The 23,508-nt window shown below is 41.8% G+C and overlaps 2 protein-coding genes across 5 annotated transcripts; one reads left to right on the top strand and one right to left on the bottom strand.

Moving 5' to 3' along the window:
* The first annotated feature begins 411 nt into the window (after positions 1-411).
* Positions 412-8,886, top strand: casd1 (CAS1 domain containing 1). 2 transcript variants are annotated; one of them, XM_070921963.1, is made up of 18 exons: positions 412-841; positions 1,999-2,095; positions 2,357-2,477; positions 3,189-3,230; positions 3,332-3,394; positions 3,532-3,576; positions 3,667-3,790; positions 4,130-4,344; positions 4,446-4,865; positions 5,417-5,506; positions 5,615-5,734; positions 5,925-6,081; positions 6,256-6,335; positions 6,721-6,822; positions 6,991-7,131; positions 7,571-7,648; positions 8,208-8,300; positions 8,617-8,886. In XM_070921963.1, the coding sequence occupies exons 1-18, from the start codon at positions 601-603 to the stop codon at positions 8,884-8,886; spliced, it is 2,499 nt and encodes an 832-aa protein (XP_070778064.1). In that variant the 5' UTR covers positions 412-600. The 2 variants fall into 2 exon arrangements, with proteins under 2 accessions (XP_070778064.1, XP_070778063.1); XM_070921962.1 differs by having other exon boundaries at positions 3,189-3,233.
* A 2,192-nt stretch (positions 8,887-11,078) lies between these two features.
* sgce (sarcoglycan, epsilon) lies at positions 11,079-21,750 on the bottom strand. 3 transcript variants are annotated; one of them, XM_070921360.1, is made up of 13 exons: positions 21,627-21,739; positions 20,497-20,604; positions 17,081-17,203; positions 16,648-16,805; positions 16,096-16,168; positions 15,118-15,316; positions 14,384-14,546; positions 14,006-14,220; positions 13,484-13,510; positions 12,795-12,983; positions 12,339-12,382; positions 11,796-11,833; positions 11,079-11,638 (listed from the first exon to the last, which is right to left on the bottom strand). In XM_070921360.1, the coding sequence occupies exons 1-13, from the start codon at positions 21,673-21,675 to the stop codon at positions 11,588-11,590; spliced, it is 1,437 nt and encodes a 478-aa protein (XP_070777461.1). In that variant the 5' UTR covers positions 21,676-21,739; the 3' UTR covers positions 11,079-11,587. The 3 variants fall into 3 exon arrangements, with proteins under 3 accessions (XP_070777461.1, XP_070777462.1, XP_070777463.1); XM_070921361.1 differs by lacking the exon at positions 20,497-20,604 and having other exon boundaries at positions 21,627-21,750; XM_070921362.1 differs by lacking the exons at positions 11,796-11,833; positions 20,497-20,604 and having other exon boundaries at positions 21,627-21,750.
* Positions 21,751-23,508: the final 1,758 nt, after the last annotated feature.

Raw genomic sequence — 23,508 nt, 5'->3', positions numbered from 1 at the left:
TATTTGAGTATTTTTACACTGTGGTATGGCTACTTTCACTTGAATAAAGAACCTGAGTTCTGAGTCCTAACCTGCTCATGTATTACAGCTCCCGTTGATGGTGAGCAGGTAACCTACAGACTTGCTCGGCCATCTTCAGTCTGTATGTCTGCAAAGTAGAGTGGTAATTATAACTTCCATTCATCTCTAAAATAAGAAAGAACATTAGCAGAGTGTACATCTAAAATAACAGTTGAGGAGCCATTTGTCTGTCTCACCCAGTAGAAACAACACAAGTCAAGTATATCCTGAAGGACCAGTGAAACTACATTCCTTCTTCATTCCGGCTCAAGAGTTCCTTTGTTTAAGTATGCACACACACGGAACATCCAGATCATTATGTATTTATTATCCGCAGTGCCCTCAGTGAGTACGCCTACATTTTTCCTGAAAGGTAGAAGATTAGTTTTCAAACACTTGTTAGAGGACACTGAACTTTACTGTACTCCGCTAAAATTGTCCGAAAGTGACTGTGGTCTGCCCGATTGATCTGGTGGACTAATTTAGACGTGAGACTACTCTGAACCTTCTTTTGATCTGCACCTGCTTTGACCAGCGGTGATGGAGAAGGAGGAGGCGGTGTCGCATGAGGCTGAACGGGCGGATGATGCACCGGTCGAAGCTCCGCCGCTAGGCTGCACAGCTGCTTGTTGTCATGGAGGAGCAAAGATGGCGGTCCTGGCCTATAGCCTGGGCAAACGCGAAATAAATCAACATTTTACCATTAAAAATGCCAAATTGATATCGCTAGTAGCCGTTATTTTACTCCTGGTGTTTCACACAGCTTCGCGGTACTATGGAGGTAAGTGGTCTTCCGTTTATTAAAGTTATTGTTCATGCAGCCAGTGAAGCACTTGACACCAGCTAATGCTAACCCTAGCTAGCTAGCTGTTTGTGTCTGTTGAGTACTTCTCTTTGCTGGTCCGTACAGTGCCGTTTACCAGTGTTGCTTTTAAATGGCGAGACATACAGGTTGCAAGAGCTAGATAATACAGATAAATGAATGCATATATAGACTAAATTCACTTACGGTAACTTAGCTGCACGGACTTAAATCGGCTTTGTCTGGCTAGCTTAGCTGAATAAAGCTAACACTGCATTTAGCTGTGTTTACATGCGCCTGTCAGGACACGCTTGATTACTGCTGGGGAAGCTGTGTGTAGGTTGATGTAGCTAACTATTGACAGAGGCCAATGCAATTTAAATAATCAGAACTAACTATTCAGTTAACTATACAGATAAATGCTACTTTAACAATAAAGTTTATCCGAAATGTGGTGTAGTAACTTAACGCTACCAACTAACAAACTCTGGTTTTAGTATCATCGCAGCCTGCCTTCACAAGTTGGCATTTGTCGGACAAAGATTAGTTGCCTGCATTGGTCATGACGCACATTGGACACACCAATTTTAAGGTGTAACGGGTTGGGTCTAATCTTGCTCGTCCCACACCAAGACTGACAATGACAGCGATGGCACAAAGCCCAGGACTATAAATAAATATTAACACGGCATACATCCGCCTCCCAGCTGGGTTGCATAGAGAGGATTTTTGTTTATGAAAAGGGATGGGGACCAGAGACCTCTGTGTACACACTGAGAGCAGCTGCTTTGGCTGCCGATGACACTTAGATGCCCACGTTTCTCGCCAGCCTGCCGACCCTTCATATTCGCCTGTTTCTATGGATTTATTCAGTTGCAGATGGCTCCATTCATTTTGCACTCAAATGAATAGCTGGAGAGATTTATGGTTGAGCTAAATTGCTGATGGCTTCATTTTGTACTAAGGCCCCCCAGCAGAGCCCTGTATTGTATACTAGTCTTTTGACTGCACTGAATGAAAAGCCAGGGCACTATTGAGACAGCAGGTTTCAGTCATAGTCACAGAGATACTGTGAGTGAAAGCGAGGGCAGTGTTTTGTGTTTGTTACTGGTAGGTTCTCTGTTTCTTGCCTGTAGGTGGAGACTCATGTGAGTGGCTGCTGTCAAGAGGACGTTACTTGGGGGAGAACGTATGGCAGCCCTATGGCTGCATGATGCACAAATACAAAAGCATGTGAGTCATGCAAACTGTCCAAGGTTACTATATGTACAGTATGTATGAGACAAAGATTCAAGCGTGTAGCAGTGATAGATAGATAGATGAGGTGTGTGTGTCTGTAAAGGTGGATGTGTAATTTGTAAGCCAAATGAGAAGATACTATCACACAGACAAACTATGTGTAATAAGGTTATAAATACAATGAACCACCCTGCAAAAAAATGATTGCTATCTGCAGTTGTTTTCAGATTCCTCACCGTCAATTTTGTCTTACAGTGAAGCCAAAGCCTGCCTTTCTAAAAAGCGTGTGGCGTTTGTTGGTGACTCACGAATCAGGCAGCTATTTTACTCCTTCGTCAAAATTATTGACCCAGAGCGACGAGAAGATGGAAACAAGGTAATTGTGAGAAACGGCACCATGGAAGTTGTTCATTAGAGGTAGCAAGAGTTGGGGGACATTGTCAGACATTTCTCTTCTGCCCACTTATGTATCCTATAAACTAAAAGCATCTGATTAAAATGAGTGGAACTCGGATTATTAAAAATCTGTTTTTTCCCTCACACACTTTCCCAGTTGATTATGACCAGTTGAGGATTTTGCCTCAAACATTTTCTAACTGAGAAAAACTTAAAACAGTTCTCTTGCTCCGAGGCATTGCAGTACTCTGCTCTGATATTTTACCGGAATGACCAGAATCACTCACTGCCATTTACATAGCTGAAACTGAAAGTATTCCACCATTTGTAATGAGTTTACTGCTACTTGCTTCTTCAACTTATTACCTTAATTTGAGAAATAGCCCCAATTGTTTGTGTCTATATAGATTTGATTTCATTAAAGTGTGTAAATATCTTGAAGCCTTCAGCCTCTACAATACACACCTGCAGGAAACCCTGAAATAGGTGGCATTGAGAAAATGTACTGCAACAAAAAGTGAAATTATTATCAAGTGGTTTGCACAGAAATTCATCAAAAATGCAGCACTGGAATGCATGGCAATCATGCAGCAGTCGTAACTGTTCTTGGTCTGATCTCAAGCAGGGAAAAAGAAGTACACTATCTGCCTAACAGGCTTTCTCTCTCTCTGTCCCCATGTAATGTCTGAAGCACGAGGACATTTCCTTTGAAGATGAGAGTTCCTCTGTTAATGTGGTAAGCTATTTCTGGATGTGCTTTTTATCTCCTGTTCTCAATCTGTAAAAACATACTCTGATAGAAGTCGAAAACATCTACGTCCTCTTTGTGCGTAGGACTTCCTGTGGTATCCAGAGGCAAATAATTCAATGAAGGAGCGCTTGATATCATGGACACACGTGAGTATAGATGTTAAGTTCTGTTATTAACAATAGCAGAGCATTGTTTAGTCGAGGAATTTTCATAAAGTTGAAATTGTCACGTGCTTTGCGCTTGGATTTGCCTTTCTAATTGCAACTTCTCTCATGCATTGCAGGAAGCTTCAGCAAAGCCAGATGTTGTCATCCTTGGAGCTGCAACAGTAAGCTGAATAAATGAGTGCTTAGCGATGCTTGCACATTTGGCTTAGTTATGTTGATCGTAATCTCATCTATTGATCCATTTACCCCAGTGGTCCATCAAGTTGCGCAGTGGCAGCAGCGAGACCCTGCAGCAGTACAAAGTCAACCTGACAGCCATTGTTATGCACCTGGAGAAGCTGGCAGTCCATGGAGAGGTCTACTGGGTCCTGCAAGGTAAACTCAGCTTTGAGCTTTTAACGATCTGTCATCTCAGTCGGGTTAGTAAAGTATAACTGCCTATTCCCTTCACCACAGAGATTCATCTCTCTGCATTTACTGCACTTATGTCAAATGGGATTCACGTAATTTTACATCATCAAACACCACAAATTAAATTTATTTATGTTTCGGTCACTCATGATTAGCTCCAGTATATCATATTTCCATGTATTTACTTTGTGATCGCTAAACAAAACAGTAAAATAAAAACAATAAAAAATGTAGACGATTAACGTCTCATACATGTACCCTCTAAACTACATGTCTTTTCACGTTCACACCTCTGTCCTGTAGACCCAGTAAACGAGGAGGTGTTGAGTGAGAACAGGAAAATGATCACTAACCGGCAGCTGGAGCTGTACAACGAAGCAGCAGTGGACGTGCTCAACAGCAGCAAGCGTAGCGGCAGGTCCCGGGTCAAGCTGTTGGCCGCGTCCCGCCAGGCTGCACTGGAAACCATCACCCAGTCAGACGACGGCCTGCACCTGCCTGAGAGCACCAGGAATGTGGTAGGCAGGATTTCTGTTCATTTAAGATTATTTGTTGGATTGTTGTATTCAATGAATATTATTAACATCTTGTTCACTACCCTGTGTAATCCTCCTGCCAGGGAGCCATGGTCCTCATGAACTCTGTGTGCAACAAGCTACTGAGGCCCATTGACGGCTCCTGCTGCCAGGCGGTACCACCCCCAAACCTCATCCAGAAACTGTCCGCATGTTTCTTCCTGGGCTCGGGCCTGGTCCTGCTGGTCCTCCACGTTCTTGGCAAGAACCATCACCGCCGACCTGTGCCCCCAGACGTGGAGAGCCTGGAGGAGAAGAAGCCAGCGACCGCAGCTGCCCCTCCGGGTCCAAAGGCACCCTTCCAGGCGCTCTGCAGGATGGGCATCATCATGGGCTATTTTTACCTTTGTGACAGAGCAGATGTGTTCATGAAAGAGCAAAAGTTCTACACACACTCCACGTTCTTCATCCCTCTCATCTATATATTTGTCCTGGGAGTGTTCTACAGTGAGAACAGCAAGGAGGTAAGATGGTGCTCCTCAGTGCAATGTTTTTTATTTTGTGGAAGCATACTTTAAACCAACATCTTATTTCAACATAAAATGAACATTCCAACTTGGTGTTAAAAGAGATGCGTTTTTCTAAAATATTACGCTTTTGCCTGCGTGCCAGACAAATTCTTTACGTGTGAGTGTAGTTTGAAATTATAGTTTCCCTATAAACTCAACCAACTTTTAACTGCAAAACATAAGAAAGGCGTTTGTGAGTTTTTAAGTAAGTAGGAATTTTGTTTATAAAAGTTTAATTAAAGTTTGTGAATTGATATCTGGTGTACAATTCTTTTTTTTCATTCAGTTTATTTCTCAGGGACAGTGAACATTACTGTAAATATGCCAGAACTAGCCAAGAGGCTAGTTTTCATCTGTGGTCCCTGGCCAGGTGTAAAGTTGGCAGCCTAAAGTCGATCTAAAAGAAGAAAGAAACAAGTTTAAAACAATAATCATGATGTAAGGCATGTCAATTACATTATAAGCAGCAATTCAATATCTTCTTTTTGTTTTCCTCTTTCAAACAGACCAAATTACTCAACCGAGAGCAAACAGATGAGTGGAAAGGCTGGATGCAGCTGGTCATCCTCATCTATCACATATCTGGAGCCAGCGCTGTGAGTCCTAAATACGTCTTCTGCACATCCACTTGGGAGTAACCTGCTTTGAGGCAGTGTGCTCTGATATTTGATTTAAAGGCATAAATGTTTTTTTCTCTCTTTCAGTTCATTCCTGTGTACATGCATGTGCGTGTGCTGGTGGCAGCGTACCTATTTCAGACTGGCTATGGACACTTTTCCTTTTTCTGGCTTAAAGGAGACTTTGGACTGTATAGGGTGTGTCAGGTGAGAGTCCAGTCAGTTATACTTTAACCAGGATCTTGCAATCACTACAGTTATTAATATGTTTGCACTTGAGCATGAAATAGCATCATATTACTGACAAATGCAGGTATTTGGTTTGGACTGTTATTATCACTGTGATGCTGTTATTGATTTGTCAGTGTATGTTTCTATGTTTGCATATTCACTCCAGGTACTTTTCCGTCTTAACTTCCTGGTCTTGGTGCTGTGTGTGGTAATGGACAGAGCCTACCAGTTCTATTACTTTGTGCCATTGGTCACTTTCTGGTTTGTCGTCATCTACGCCACGCTGGCCATGTGGCCTCAGATCCTTCAGAAGAAGGCCAACAGTAGGTGTCAGCATTGATGCAAAAAACTTTATTTACGTTATTTGTATCATATCTGTGAAAAAAGTCAACATAATAATATACTGCACAATAAATGTGATACCTGTCATAAATGTCAGCAGCAGGTGTGCATTTAGAAAAACATTTTTGCTAATGGCTGTCTGGTTTTCTGAACAGATAGTGGCATGTGGCACCTTGTGGTCCTGGCCAAGTTACTGGGCCTCCTGCTGTTTATCTGCGTCTTTGCCTTTTCACAGGTGGGTGAATTCAAATCATTTTAATCCCACCAGCCACAATTGTCACCTCACTTTAGTTTGTGAAACTTTAAATTGAATTATTTTACAGGTTTAATATTGATTTCATGTGAGAGATGAAAATGGTCACATATCAATAGTTGTCTTCACACATATGTACTTTCAAATATAAGAGTGCTGTATTAGATCATGTTTGTTTTTTATCTCAAATGAAGCAAAAATAATAAATATGCATTCAAATTGTAAATGTGTAGTCAGTTCAAATGAATTTGTCAATCTCTATTTTGAGAACTGCTACACTGTCCTATCATTGGTTTACTCAAATTCATGGTTTGGTGCTTGTTTGAAGCCCTGCTTATGTAATATTCATTTGGTGTTGTGACTCCAGGGTTTCTTTGAGAGTATCTTCTCCGTGTGGCCCTTCTCCAAGCTCTTTGAGCTGAACGGAAGCATCCACGAGTGGTGGTTCAGATGGAAGCTGGACCGATTTGTAAGTCAAATGTGTTTTGCTCCAGTTGCACTTTAGTAGTCAGTCTCTGCATTAACACATTCTTTGAAATGTAATACGTGGCAAAGAACATCAGAGGCTTGGGTCCGCATGGGACCAAGTTTTCCAAACTTTGTAAAATTGATTAAATGTGTTAATGTTCTTTTGTAGGCGGTGATACACGGCATGTTATTTGCCTTCATCTATCTGGTGCTTCAGAAGCGCCAGGTGCTGTCAGAGGGCAAAGGAGAGGCTCTCTTCTCTGCCAAGATTTCCAACCTGCTCCTCTTCCTCTCTGTCGTCTCCTTCATAGTAAGATTCTTCAAATCTGGGATTCTCAGATATGTTTGGCTCAAAACTGGGGTTTAGACTTTTTATTTTAGATTGTGGTCATCTGCTCCATCTTTTAGCTATATCCCATTAATTCCTTTTTTATTTTCAAATTTGAAAACCATCACTGCAGGTCCATACAGATCCTCTTCTTTACAAATGTTGTCTTAGTTAATGAGCAAAATGCAGTCTTGCAACAGCAGCTTAGGAGAGCGTAGATACACATGGATGGGTGGGTAATGACTGTGCCTACATGCTACACCTGGTAGCTGCCTTGACAACCTTCTGCTCTTAATGCTCTTGTGTATCAAAGGTTGTTGTTTGCATTGCACAATAAACATTAGTCAACCACTCCCTTGTCTTTGTTGCAGCTGAAGATTCAAATCTGTTACCTAACTTCTCCTTTCCCCCATCCTTCTAGACTTACTCAATATGGGCCAGCAGCTGCAAAACCAAAACCGAGTGCAACGAGATGCATCCTTACATCTCTGTGGTTCAGGTACAATTTTTATGTCCTTCTCTCTCTTTCTTTCTTTTCCTTTCCTTTCTTTTTGTTCTTGTGTGGTTTTACAGCCAACATGTTTCTCAGAGTCAGCTTGGGATGACTGTTGATCCTTCTTCTTTGGCTTTTGTTAATATAAGTATGAAAATGGTTCTATACTTAATTGCCCAACTGTAATTCTTTTGGATTTGCCTTGAGAGGTCAGTATCCTTGCCACATGACAACATAATATGAGTGTAACAACAAGGGAGTTGCCTTCTTTCATGGCTAAAGATAGTGCTGGTATTATGTAGAGCCAATCCCCACTGGAAAAGAGTTTGAAGTAGTACAATAGATACGGTGCAGTAATTGACAACATAGTTAAGCTTTTTCCCCCCCTAAACTGGCCAGGATTGCCCATTCTTCACCCCTCATTTGACTTTTCATCTCTCTAACTTGAGTGGTTTCGACTCCTTGACTTCAGCCTGCAACTTCAAAGTATAGGAATCTCATAATGCGCCCAGTGTGTCTTCATGCTTTGACTCTTGGAAATGTCTTCACTCCATCTTGTCCACAGATTTTGGCCTTCATTCTCATCAGGAACATTCCTGGCTACGCCCGCTCTATATATAGCTCATTCTTTGCATGGTTCGGAAAGATCTCCTTGGAGGTAAGACGGGAAGTAGAGTTACAATTATATACATTTATATAGCCCTTGATAAAAGTACAGTGCAAATGGTACCATAAACCAATAAATGAGTAATCAGTAAAGCCTAAGGTGATGTAACAGTAATAAAATGTGGAAACAACACCAGGAGTAAGAATATGACTACAATTAATGATCAAACAATGATCAAAAAGTAACTGATAATCCTCACCAGCTCTGTATCTGATGTTCTGTAGCTGCCTGGAGGCAACCAAGTTAAAAGGGAATTAGCTCACATTACATTACATACTATTGAACATGCTTTGTTTGTCTCCCCCAGCTGTTTATATGCCAGTATCACATCTGGCTGGCAGCAGACACCAAGGGAATTTTGGTGTTGATCCCGGGAAACCCTTCCCTTAACATCATGGTCAGCACCTTCATCTTTGTTTGCGTGGCTCATGAGATTTCCCTCATCACCAATGACCTGGCCCAGGTGGTCATCCCCAAAGACAGCGTGGCCCTGCTGAAGAGACTGGGGGCCGTGGGGCTCCTCAGTCTAGTTGTATTGTTGCTGGCCAGGGGCAGCAAGCCCACACCCGGCGCCTGATTGACACCTTAATTGGGGTGGGGGCACAGCAGACTCACCAAGCCCCTGATGAGTTTGAAGTGAGGTACAGATCCAAGCCAGGAGCAGGCCCGGTGTTTTAGCCTACTGGTGGCCACAGGAGACGACCTCAGTTGTCTTAATTGACAACATAGGGACACGTGGGAGAACAGTGTCTCTCTGCTGGCCATGTTTTATCAGAGTCTGTACTTTTTGACTGCTGTGAAAGTCGCACACTGAAGAAAAGAAAAATGCTCCTTTCAGGGCAAAGTGCAAATTACAAGATAGAGAAGAAAAAAAGAACAAACGCTCAAAACGTTTACATTATCTGGATTCAACAGAAGAGCAGAGAAGAAATTTGGACCTCTTTTATTTTAAACTTAAAGAGGTCCTCTTATGTCGAGACCTCCATGCTTGCTGTGTGAATTTTTGCAGCGTTGCTTCCATTTAGCCAAACGCACTAACAAGAAGTTTATTTTGTCACATACAGTACTTTCTGTCATTGCTTCACTCTGGAAGGGATCACTAGGCACACACTCCGTCCACATGGCAGTAGCAGTTGAAGGTGTTTTCACTCAGGTGGATCCATAACCTACATATTCAGATATCTACAAAAACGTTCAATTGTGCTGCATTTTATTATCAACATTACTTTGTACAGTGTTTCTGGTGACTTTAAAAAAGTCTTAGATATCTAAATATGCAAAATATGGACCAACAACTGGCTTGGGTGATCAAAAAAAAAACTGTCAAGACAAAAGTAAAAATTTGGAGTGCAGTTGTTAAAACGTTGCATTATCCCTCAACATATTTTTGCTAACGTTTTTGTGAGTCATTTTAGAAATGTTTGCCTTGTGCTCAAAGGTACCGTGGTCACCTGCTGTAGCTCTGAAATTCTATGTGATATGTACAGTATTTAATGATTTAAATTAAGCATTAATATTTTATACAGGTTTTTTTGGGGGGGGGTGCTTTGTTTTATTTTGTACTTTGCGCTCATGACTGCTGTTTGTGAAGGAAGTATTACATAGTTTTGTACCCATCCCAGCGTCTCATAGATGATAACCTGCCTCAGAGACACATTGCAGAGGTTGAGCCTTTACAGTCTAACTCCTGTCTGTCCTATTAGCTCACTCGTAGTCTGTGTATATTTGTATGATAGAGTGCAAGACTTTATTTTATATAGCAAGGCTTCAGCAGTGTTTTTAGTCCTTTATCCTTCCATTGCCATTAAAAACATGCCAGGTGGAAAATGCACTGGCTTGCACATTTGTACAATAGGACTAACCGCTAAATATACATCCTCTTTTTGCTGACATAGCCAGTGAACGTTTTGATCAGTGAGTGAGTGATTTCTTGGACTGAATGCCTTTGAACATGCAGCTTTTCTCAGTGGCTTACACATACAGCACATCTTCAGATGTACCTAGCCTGTGATCACAATCTTCCATCTGTTGGGCACTTTGCATCAGGGCCTCATCAACATTTAACAACAACTATTAGGTAATGCACTGACTGAGCAGAGAAGACATTACTGTTGCGTAAAGGCAAATATTGTATATTTTGTCAGTTGACATGTGGGCGATGATGTGGGCCTATATATCCTCATAGACATTTAAGAGAGATTAGCACTTTTATTTCAAGACCTACATTTATTTTCTTCATCTTTGCGGTGAAATACAATGTTTACCATGGTACCAGTGCAGACACTTAGTACTTTAGCACATTTCTATTGGGTGAATCAAGGTCATTTGGCAAAAGTATAATATTGTATGATCCAAGCTGTATTGCTTATGAATTTTGAGTTGCGTATTTAATCTACCGCAGGGTAGTAAAAGATTGCGGTATCAACCGTTTTCTACACATTTATGTAGCTTCTCTTTAAAAGAAAAAAATGGGTCCACAAAGAATATTTGTCATTTATTCAATGATGTGCAGTTGGTGTTGTGTTCTCAAACTGACTAAGAGCCAAGTTATTTTGTCACTTCTATAACCAGTCATCACCTCATTGTATAGATGAGAATGGCATTTCCATGTTTCCGTTGATGTGTGAAGTTTACTGCAATACGTTTTCTTATCTATTACTGATCAACCACTATACATTTGGTAATTGTTTCAGGCCTTAATAGATCTTTTTGGTCGTGTAAAAGCAACAACTATTTTGTGATGTCTTAAAAATGTGAAATGTATCCATATTATTTATAAATGCCTTTATTCTGTTGTACATTGTTAATAATACCTTCATAAAATGTGCTGTTTTGGCTTCTTTTTTGGACAAAAACATACCTTTCATGTCATTCAGACATTACCAGCATCTTGTTTATTATTGGGACAAAGGTACTAAATGTAAGAAAGAATTTATTGTTATCATGTGACACATTACGTATAATTAATAACACATGACAACTGAAGCATTTCCATGTGAAACTCCCTTTTCCTCTAAGAGGTCCATTGTGCAAAGCAAGTAGAAATACAAACATAGTTTTAACATTTACACAAATATTTCAAAATATTCTATCGTGTTTTTATAATCAGCTAAGCTCTTTTATTCTCTTTTGTTCACACTCTCACTCTTCAAGGTGTAAGTGCATATGGGCGATAAATCTTTGTAAAGACACTTCTGAGGCATGCAGATTGGCACAAACATTAGAAAAAACATATATATAGATATGGAATCAAAGTCAGCTCCGACACTGGTGTCTGGTCACAAATTCAGTGCTTCGGCCACCTTTCTCTCCTCAGGAATACCATTTACCTAAAATACATTAAAAAGAATACAAAACTTAATTGTCAAGTATTCACATTGAAGTTTCCATATGCTCTTAGTCTAGCAAAAGAGATGAGCTGAAATAACTTCATAAAAACTTGTGAATTATCTCTACATTAACTCATAAACAGACTGCAGCACCTACCTCCAGCCTTCGAAATGTCGACATGACATAATTATCTCCTTTGTTAGCAGTGAACAGAGAGAGCGGCAGGTTAGTGCTGGAACTGTCATGCAGCTGAACACCATACACACAGGAGGGCGCTCACACACCAACACCAGGATTGTAGGGGTTGAGACACCACTAGACAACAAGTAAAGCTCTCATGCCTGATTTCTTGCAGAGCCATAGCAAAATAATTTGCTCTCAATAATCTGTGTCCAACTGAATAAAGGCTGGATGCTTGTATTTTTACAGCGATGCGGGAGGGAAATAATCTGAGGACAGACTGAGGTTGTGAGCAAAATAACAGTCATCTTGTTCGATGTAGAAAGACAAAAGAACACCCACCACAATAACAAAGCTTACATGTTGCTCTGACATCTGCTCCTGTGGCTAAAACCTGTGCAAGCATCTTTATTTGTTTTTTATTTATTAAAAGAAATAGTCACATCACCTATTACACATGCAGATGGATTAAGGCAGATTGCTAAAACTACCATACAAAAGGTGGAAGGAAATACTAACCTGATGGCCGTTGCTGTGGTATCGTAATCTGGTTTTGCAGATTCCTGAAATAATATAAACAATGATATTATGTTAAACACAGATTCACATATGTTTGAGCCTTTAGTGTCATGTGAAAGCATGTTGTACTTATACTCGCACATTTTTCTGAGTTTCAAGCCCATTAGGAAAAATCATGGGACAGTTTGAACCTCTTAAACTGCAGTTGTATTTTCCTAAGGCCTGACTCGCTTGCTGCAGCTTTAGCTGTAAACATGGCATGTTTAGAGGCACTGAAAACAAGATTAAACGATAATACTATTGTTTCGACTTATATTTCCCCATAATGACTCTTATGAGCTATACATCTGCATGCCTGCTAATGAGCACGGGTGCATGTCTGTTTATTCATTCGCGTGCTGTGTTACTGCATGTGCATTTCCCCCTCCACCCAAACCAAATAATCTTTCAACTCACGTCTGTGTCTGCATGAGGGGCATGCTGGTGGTCTCGTAGTTGTCGGGGTGGAGGGGCGGTACCACCTCGCCGCTGACTGGGTTGAAGACGGGCAGGGTGGAGAGGGGCCAGGAGATCTCCCGGTTTTTAGACATGCTCCGCAGCTCCTTGCTGGACTTCTGGATGGAGCTGTGGTGAACCAGCTGGATGCTGGAGAGGGGAAAGGCAGTGACGTTAACATGTATGGGCTTGTGTTGCTGTCATGGTTGGTGGTGTTAATTTGTCTCATCCTGTGTGCAATGCTTCATTTACCGAAACACATTAAAAGAATTTAATATGCAATCCATTTGTATCTGCTATGGTGAGCTCTGCACTCAATTCATGCATGCACAACAGATATATAACATCCACCCTTACCTATCGCTGTGACTTCATCTGACTTATGGTGCAAGATATGTTCTTAGTCTTCAAGATTTATGTACGTTTTTAAGCAATTTGTTACTGCTAGAGCATTAATTACCTACATCTGGTCACTGAGTTTTTGAGCAGCCCATTGGATGAATGGATGTCAACACAGATGAGCGTATGAATGCTTATGAGAAAGCCATCAATGACAACATGGATGACAAAACTGCAAACCAAAGGGGGGGGGGGGGGGGGCAGAAACAAACCCAAAATAAAGAAAAACACAGGAGAGGTAAAACACTTACTCTGGTGTTTGCATGTTTCTTTTTTCCCTAGAAACAAAACAAAATGGATGAATTAAATACTAATATTAATAGTTAAACAGACATCTACACACAAGTGAATGGACTTTAAAAACAGAGTGGAAATGGTGATGGGAACGTGGAACATTGAATGAACGAGGGGGAACGTCTCTCCCAGCCTGTAAATGATGGAGAATGATGAACGGATTTATCGTGGATGAATGGCTATCGATGTCACGGTTATGCTTCAAAACATCAAGATGTACATGAAATAAATTATCAGAAAGATGTGACAGATATTCATGTGGGAACTTAATAAAAATGGACTGTACAACCAGATGGTAATGACAAGCTGCAATTCCAGTCCAGATTATTGCTCTTATCTAACTGTCCTGCACTATCCAGCCTCCCCATCTCCCATTTGGTTCTCATATACTTCAGTAACAGTTTCTGTGCTTTGCTCAAATGTTTGTTGAGGTGTTGGGTGCAGTATTTGCATAAAAATATAAGACCAAGCACACTTACACCCCTTCCCGTCTGCAGCACATAGTGTAGCCGAGGATGAAGAAGAGGACTAGTGCCACAGCGGAGGGAACAGCCAGTGTGATAAGGAAGTCTGAAAAGTAGTCCCGACCCTGCAGAGACTCAGAGGGGGGGTTATATTCCCCAAATTCAGGCAGGATCCCAGTGCCCGGGTCAGGACGGGTAATGTATACCGGGACCACTTTGTTGATGTCAACCTAAAGAAATAAGCAGGATTTAATTTAGCATTTGTAGTTTGCGTAAACTGAAAAGGGTGTGTCAAAAACAGTCAAAAGAGTTGTGTACTTGTTCCCCTCCTGCTTCTGCATTAGAAAACCTGCAATTTTCAATTCAGGGAAATCTGTACAAGACGATCCTCACCAGAGAAATCTTACACCAATCAATGTGAAACTGAGCTCTGAACTTCTTGTCACAGCTGATGACGGGCTCCATCTCCTGACTGCAGCGCAGCTGGTTATGTGGGCTTTCCACCTCCCGCAGGCACGACGAGAAGGGAACATCAGCACCAACCATCACATACACTCTGGAGAGAGGAGGAGACAGTGAAACACAAAGTGTGAGAGTAGAGAAGAAAAGAGAAGAGAAGAGAAGATTTTACATGTTTATGCTGAGGCTTGTTTTAGTCAAAGCACTTCTCCTCCACTGAGTGTTCTCCTACATGCTTTCATCTTCCAAAACGTCAGCATGAATCTTTGATGCACAACTTATGGCAGTTCTTGTGGGCTATTCCCCTCTGAACAAGACCAACTGTCTGTCAGCGCTGACGGCCAAGTGTACTCATCTAATTCACAGCGAGCTGTGGATCCCTAAGGCCCCAATTAAATAAAATGTCGGCATGTGAGTGGGCTAAAACTATAAGCAATTTGTTTGATTGAGAGAGGTGAAGAGGTTAGTCATGGAGAGAAAGTGTGAGACTGTTAAACCTTGTGCTTATTGTTTATGAGTTATTATCATTCCTAAATCAAGACACTTATCCTGCACTTAGTTTGGTTTCTGGTATACAAAATCATTGCAAAATACTGATTTATCTTTCCTTCAGTATGAAAAGCACTGCTGTTGCGATACAAGTCCGGCACAACCATCAAAACCCTCACCCTTCCTTGAGGTTGTTGATGGGCAGCGGCACTCGGCCGCCGCGGTCCAACGCTGAGGTGATGTTGATGGCATTAAGGCGCTCAGGCTGCCATACGTTCTTCACCGCTCCCAGGAAGTCCCCCAGCACCTCGCTGGCCAGCATCTCCTCCACATTCATGTTTTTGATGTAAAACTCCGCCTGGTAGGGCAGAGGGAACTCTGTGCATAGGGATGAAGAAGAGAGAGTTAGAGGAAGAATATGAAAAGGGTGATTGGCAGCAAGATGAGGGAGAAAGAAGACAGCTACTGTGCTGTTCTGCTGACTAAGACATCATTAATACTTTATTACTGCTGCATAGTTGACAATGATTTCACCAGTCTGTCCAGCAGACACCGGTGTGTCTGCTCCGCTCTGTTTTGACTCGGTCTCCTTCTAGGGCCAGATGGCAGATGACATCACAGCATAGGGAGAGTGATGTCATGTTAGCGTTGCAAACATCTGCTGAGCGTTCAAACAACTCAGTGCATATCGTGCTGCATGTACCGTGACGGGTCAACAAGCCACTGCGCAAACATACAGATGCACAGATGTGAGGTGCAGTCATAAAGATGAGAAGGAGCAGCTGCTTCCTATAGATACATGGTGAAAGTTCATATATTGTACCAAAACAGGACTGTGTGTTTACAGAAGCCACAACATATCATACTGATTTATGATGGCCAACATATGATACCTATCCAAGATGAGTTTCCGATTCAGATTGCTGTCAAGATATTCTCACCAGAGTTTGCTAATTGTCTATAATTGTATATATGCATTATATATATGCATGGTTAGAGCAGCACAATATGTTGTTTTTCTTGATTGATTAGGTCTCGACAAAAGTAATCAAAGGCAACATTTTCTCTTCAAGTACTGAATGTGCCCTCAGGGTTTAATCAGGGAAGTTGCAGTCTGATCTCTGTTTGCTCTAAGCTCTCATACTGGCACCTCTTACCTTCTGTGCCCATGATGTTTATGACCAAGTTGTGCCGTGCCGTCTCGAAAGTACGTCTGTTATAGGCAGTAATCTGCAACACACAGGGGTGAAAGTTTAAGCCCAGATCAGTGCAGCTTATATGGCAGCAGCCCTGTGGACAAGGGTGAGCTAGATACACTACACAGGCTCTGTACCCAACTGAGACGCCGTATAGAGGCACATGTGCGCCGCTGGGAACGTTAAGCCTTTTGGGAAAAGAATTTCTACAGTAGCTTATGGGGGACAAAGAAAGCATAAAAAAACATAATGGAATTTGTCTGCAGACTCAGAGCGTAACATTGCACTATGCTACAACTAAATGCACACAAATCAGCTGTGCTCAGTAAAATCTATTCATATGTGTTACTACTCTATTACCTGTATATGTGCCTTGGCCTGCCATCTACATGACTGATTCTTTTCACTTTTCGCACAAAAGCAGAATTCCTTTTCCTTCCTTGACACATTAAACAGAAGCACAGATGCCTTCATCTTCCTCCTCTCCACTTTGAAAGTGGTCCAAACACCCACCTCTATGACGGTGGGCTTGCCAACGTGCTCTGCTGTGGGTGAGCCATAGAGCACTCCGTCGCTGTGCGGAGTCCTCTGGATGTAGCGCAGCCAGCCGGGCCTGTCGGGGTAGCCCATCAGGTTGGTGTTGAAAGTGATGGGGTCATTGCCGGCATCACCTGTAGGCAGAGCTGTTTAATGAGGGGTGACCCAATGATCTGTTATGGGTCAGAACCAATTCGGTAATGCACATTTAGACCCATTAGCTGAATTGTGAACGTGTTGCCAACAGCAGCTAAGCATTTTCTACTAGTCAAATATGATGAATGGACAATAGACTTCTGCTTTTATACAATGACTGTGCAAATGTTTTAGTGATTTATCTAATCAAATATTTCAACACTATTAATCACTGCAACAAAGTGCAGAAAATGGGAATGCGATAGTGCTGTACCTGATTTTGGATAGGGAGGAAATTCTCCTTTGAAGTACTCTCTCTCCAGAACATGGACAAACAGCACTCCTGCAGATGGGTAGACGTTACGGTCCGCATGCGATCTCGACAAGATGGTGACCACTGAAACACAGATGATTTCAAACAAAAAGGAAATTAGCTCCTGAAAGCAGAACATTTGCTATCTTTTTCTGTGTGTTTTGTTCACCATTAATGACCTGCCAGCAGCACTAATTAGAAAAGAAGAGAAGACGTTGATAGAGGTGAAAGCAAATAAAGCAAATGTTTGGGTTACAAGTACACGCTAACCTACTTCACACTTCATATACTGCTCACAATGATACATTTGTCTATTTTTTTGCCTGGCTTCTGCTTTCTCATGACGGTAAATGCATTTGCTTCACACACGGATGCAGTGCAAAAACAGCCAAGCGGGAAGATTTTGTATATAGAAAGAGCGAGCTGCTAAACCACAACAATGAATTTCAGGGGCAAGGAGCCGAGGTACTGTGAATAAAAGCAGCAGTAAAAAGAGTCACTCAGACAGTACAGAGTTGTTGTCATGCCCTCCTCCCACTCTGTCTCCATTATGCTCTGTTTAGCCCCACTCCATGTCAAACACAAACATTTAGCCTTTATTTGTGAAGTGCATTGCTAGGAAAATGGCAGCTCCTTCACCAAAGTTTACACAATGTAAGACTGGAGGTGATTTGCCCAGCTTTCCCCTCCTCTTGCTCACTTGTCTCCTTTCAACCTTTCAGCATTTTGCACAGCATTTTTGTCTTTCTCACTTTTTTTCCCCCTTCTCTCTCCCTCAATGGGTGGGCACTCAATTTTTAATCACCATGGGAGACTGAGTGTACAAGGAAGAAGAGGAGGAGGGAGGGGGAAGAGAAAGAGCAAGAGAGGGAGGGAGGGGAAACTGGAGATCTGTGCTATGAAGTGCAAGAGAAGGAGGAGCGAGAGAGAGTTTAAACTGTTCTCGCCTGCAGACACATAACTCCAGACACATTAAGCAGCTACAAGGAGGCATGGGAAAGCTGTGTGTGTTCCTTCTCTAGCAAAATGTCACTGATTTCACTATTATTTATCTCTTGCTTCCTCTTCTCATAAGCATCAAACCAACATATTCTACATCGCTATCATCAGCATTATAGCATGAAGTGGGTCTCTACTACTTTACTGTAAGCCCTCTCCTTGAACAGAAGCTGATTTCCAAGGAACGTCTCCGCCGAAGAGAGTAATAGAGCAGGATTTACATTTTAATCCATGTCCATGAAAGAGCAAGTCAGTATATGATCTTTGGTTCTTGAACGTTATCTATTACCAGGGAGCACAAAGGGGTTATAGAAGATTAGGTGACACAGTAAGCCGCAGATTATTAAGGAAGTCCATGTCTACGAGGCCAAATTGCCTAACTTCAACCTAAGTGCACTGATGACCTGCTGGAAGAGTAACGTTGTAAAACGGTCCCATATGCATGTTAAACTGGGCCACATCTGTGGCCCCAAACGGAGACGCTGAACTGGCCATATGTCCAATGTCCCCGAGGGCTCAGTCACGGCTACATAGAATCAATAGCATTTAGCAGCTACTAAATGTGGTGTTACTTATAGAAACCTAAGGTCATATCCACCACATCTCTTTCCAAAGACACACTGAGAGAACCACCTGAGCATGACTAATCCAGGCGATAGCTGCTGCACGCATGACACTAGGATCTAGCTTATTCACAGACCAAGAATAAAACCTTATTCAGTTTGAGCACACCAGTGGCGCCCTCGGTGATGACTTGAGTCGATCTGCAAATCCCACTCTGAATGCACACACTCGGATTCTATTACCTGACCCGTTGGGCCTCATCAATTCTTCACCACACAAAGGACCTCAGCCTCGCACACTCCCAGTCAAGGTCAAGCACCAGCTATTCTGTTCTGCTTGGAGACCAACTGGATGTGGTGTAAATATTTTGTGGCACGTCCACAGATGAGACAAGCAGGACATACAAGCGAGCCCAGATGGTCTGGTCTCACCTAATGGGCTGAGGAATAGGAAATGACCTATGGGATTTGAAATGTGTTTTAGCCTATCAACATTAAAGCCTTGATTCAACAACAAACATTTAGGCCTAACACAAGCTCCTGGCAGCCTTACATTAGCCAGTCACCAGACTGTGTTTCAGCCTCACCTTTGAGTGCAGTCACTTCCATTTAGAGAGCCGCCAGTGTAAGTAAAGATCACTAACTAAGCTACACTGAGGCTCTGCTAATAGCATCAGATCTGCTTATTTGTGGCAGGCTGACTTTCTGCCAGGCCTTCTCGAGATGATGGACTGCAGCGCTCCAACTGTACATAATACATCACCAATTAAAGGTTAATACTAAACTGTCCACTGAAGACTAACCTGTCAGCTCCAGCTGCAGGACAAGTGCAGAGACAGATAAGTGCATGCTAATACACACAACAAGCTACACTTTCCTGGTAATTGGGCTCACATACACACTAGCATTCAAGTGTTCTCCAAACATTGCACATAATCATAAATAAAGTGACAAACATGCCCATAAACACCATAGTAGATGACTAACAGGCCTTGGGGTTGATGGAAATAGCTAACCAGATTTTATGCTTCTCTGGGCTGACCTTGAACAGGCTGAAGTCTCAGGAGTGATGCCGTAGTTAAAAATGCCATGAGCAACTTAGAGTGAATAAACCACCTTTGTCCCTCTAATGGCCATAGCTACCTGAGGCCTATAGCTAGCTGAGGCAGAGACAAGGGAGGGATGGCCTTTAGTTCTGTTGAATCAGCTTTGTACTTTCATGTCGTCCGGGTCAGGAGGAATGCATGTGCTTCTTTGGTGTTAAGCGGGGAAGCACAGACAACAAGGATTGCTACTGTTTGGACCGAGGCTTTGGTATTCTGCCTGTGATGCGTTTAGAGCCTCGTTGTTCTAAACACAGACCTGGAAGTGAAAGTTGCTGGTGTCACAACAAGCAGAAGGCGATGGCAAAGGACAAGAGTGGAGAAGAAACAGCCAGTTTCAATTTTGTAGTGCTCTATAAAGGTAAGTAAATCAGCAATTTGTCCAAAATATTGTTCTGTGTTATTCACAGTGTTGAATCAGTGCGGTAAAATACCAGTATCATGTTGAACCGAAGAAATAGATCTTTGTCTCATAGTTAATGATTTAGGAGAAACTCTACTTCTAGCAAGGACAAAGGTTTAGACACAATTCAAATTCAGTAAACTGCTGTTACAGCAAAAGTAAGTGGGCCAAGTCTATGGGACAGCAGACAACTGAAAACAATAATGCCAGTATTAATGGGGAACCAGTTGAGCGTGTCACTGTGTTATGACAGGGGGGAGGGGACAGCGGGTCAACACATGAAGTGCACCACTGCACACACCCACTCACCGTCTCTGTACAGGGCTGTTCTCTGCTTCAAGCCCATGGATCTCTCCACATGGATATTTCTCTCATGTAAAGCGGTGTCTTTGGCATCATAGGCATGCACTATGTAAACTACTGGATCAATGAATAAAAGCATGAATACAACAAGTACGTCTTTCAAGGGGGCGTTCTGAACTATTCACTTGATGTGTTGCCAGTTTATTAGGTACATCAAGCTAAAACTAACACAGTCTAATACAATAGACATGCAATAAATTCTTCCTTCATAAAGGTTATGTTTATTCAAGCTCAGATTCACTATTTTTCTGACGTTTTATAGATCACATGAATAATTGGTTAGTATTATTAGTGAGAAAATAATCAACAAATTAACTGAATGAAAGTTATTTTTAGTTGTACCCCTATATAAAAGCATAACACATTTTTAAGAGTCTTGCTAACACATGAGCACTTTAATGCTTGCTTTTAAAGAGATAGTAGGCTGATTTTGTAGGGTAGATTTACTGTAAGGCTGTTGTATCAGTTCTTAGCATTAGTTTTAGCCATGTGAACCCAATAAGGTGGCAACTGAGAGTACATATTTTGCCTACAAACAATGTGTGTACCAGTGATAATCAGCTGTAACAAAGAGGATGCTGTCACTGTGCATACTTCACATAATGAAGCAGTGTAATATTATCTAATTTATTCCCCACATGTAATTAAAGATAGCTTGAGCTGCTTAACCAGCATTAGCTACTTAATTAGGCATTCATACCACACCTGGTCTACATATAAACACAGGCCTGCGCCAGGGGAAATAGGCTATTTAAGCAAAGGTAATTAAAGCTGTATGAGTGACAAACAACATAATTAGCAAAACAACGTAAAACGTTGTTATTTTCCTCCATGGAGATGTCAAATACTGTACAAAACACCTTTTTTACATTGAATGTTGAGGCACTCCATCCGTATAACGATATGGCTGTCTATTGTTGGCCATTTTTCCATGTCTCCTCCTCAGCCTCTTGGAAAAAATGAGCCGAGCAGCTAACCAGCAGCAGGCTAACGAGCTAGCTAACTAGCATGGATACTGCATCAAAGGCAAACGCGTAGAAAATTCCCCGATATTTCCGAGTTTAATCGATACGTACCCGTACCAAGCCATACCGCGACAGCTGCAGCGGACATGGTGCACATCATCCTCGTAAATCTTACATGAAAAGAGGTGTTTTATCTAATCGCCACAGGGTTTGACAGCCATAATAATAAGCATCCTGCTTAGCTGCATTCCTTCCTCCGCCTCCTTCCTTCTCTGGAAGCAGCAACGACTCCTCATTGGCTGAACATCTGGATGGAAAAAGATGGTTGTCTCGTAAAAAAGAAAGTGCAAAAACACGATGTGAATCAGAATAGGAGCGCCGCGCCTTCAAGGAAATGTTTTTGTGGGATGTCGGACGGGAATTATAATTTTGTCTGCATGCATATCAAATAGTGCTGTGGCTGCTGTTGTTCTGTTGACCTGTCTCCTTGTGGTCTGGCGCGTGGATGTCATTTCATTATATAATTAAAACATCTTTTCACTTTTTTGCTGAATTCCTCTGTTTATGGATGGTTTTTTTTTTGATTGCTTGCTTTGATCTTCTAGCTTGCTTATTTCTTGATAATGCCTCCAAAATTTGGATCAGGACTTGAGGAGACAGACATGCCCTCTTGCATACACACCATCACCTCACCAGGGCTTGACCTCCTAAGCCCAGCTGTAAGAGGGCACAGGCATGTTTGAGAAGTCTGCTCCAATCTGTCCAGACCCCCTGCAGAGACAGTCCTAACAGACAGATGGTCATGTTTTGGCCCCTTGGCTCTGAGGCAGGCCTGCTAAAGGGCTGTTGGACACTTAATTCAGCCCTCTTGCCCCCTTGATGTCAACCACCACTAAGAGAGCACTTTGATCCCACAGAAAAGGATCCTAATTCTGGCTAACATGCTGACAGTGGTCACTGCATGGTTCTCCTTTGATGAATTCATGTTTGAAACTGGATTCATTGCTTCCTCTGTGGTGATAAACATGATGCCATCCATCCTATGGGATCTGCAGTGCAAGGCTGTTCCGTTCTCTCACCCTCCCTTTTATCCCCTTAAGATTATTTTTAGGTTGCTTAGCAACATCTTCACATAGCCAGTGTTTGGACTTATGAAGGTATGAATATATCACATCAACGATCATTATAGGCCGATGCATGCGCAAAGATGCATAGTAAGGAAGACTGGGAAAACATAGCATCTCTGTCTTGGCCAGAGGTTAAGATAGTGTCCGAAAGTCTAATTTGATGCTGATTTTGATTGATTTCAGTCTGTTTCAGCGTAGTCTGCAGCAAGTTTCAATTTACGCTGTAATTGTCCTGAATTTGCTTGTTTTCAGCAATGAGGCAAGATGCAACATTCCCACTCTCCTCAGCAGTGAGGGCTGTTAAATGTATGTAAGCTGACAAACTGTAGCTCATGTGAGTCTGTTTCTTTCTAGTACAGCAGTTACAATAGACCTTATTGCAAAGACACACTTTCATATAATATTTCGCTCTCTAAATTCAAGATGCTGGTACTGAGAAATATGCAGGGTTATAAATAAAAATAGAACAACAGCTGCCTACCTTGTAAAAAAAGAACGGATATGTAAACCGCCTCTGCTTTAAGTGAGTTTAGCATGGACTCTAAATATTACATAATAATGTAAATCACTTGTTTTGAAAGATTATGTGACTGCACACATTCATAAATGAGATTTACATTATGGGATTTGAGAAGGTGACAAATAAAATCAAGTCCTAAATATCTCATTCAAATGTATGCAGCATACGCTAAATCACACTTACATTTTGAATGAATTATGATTAGACTCGGATTAAGAATTGAATTTATAACTTGTAATTTGTCCTCACAAAATATGGAGCAACAATACCATGCATTATAACACATCAAAATCAGTTATATAACTCTGTGCTGTTTGTTGAAATAATCAGACATTTGGGTGTTGAC

Source organism: Enoplosus armatus, chromosome 16 (genome assembly GCF_043641665.1).
Source record: "Enoplosus armatus isolate fEnoArm2 chromosome 16, fEnoArm2.hap1, whole genome shotgun sequence".
NCBI classification, from domain to species: Eukaryota; Metazoa; Chordata; class Actinopteri; order Centrarchiformes; family Enoplosidae; genus Enoplosus; species Enoplosus armatus.
This window is presented reverse-complemented; position numbering and strand designations above follow the sequence as displayed.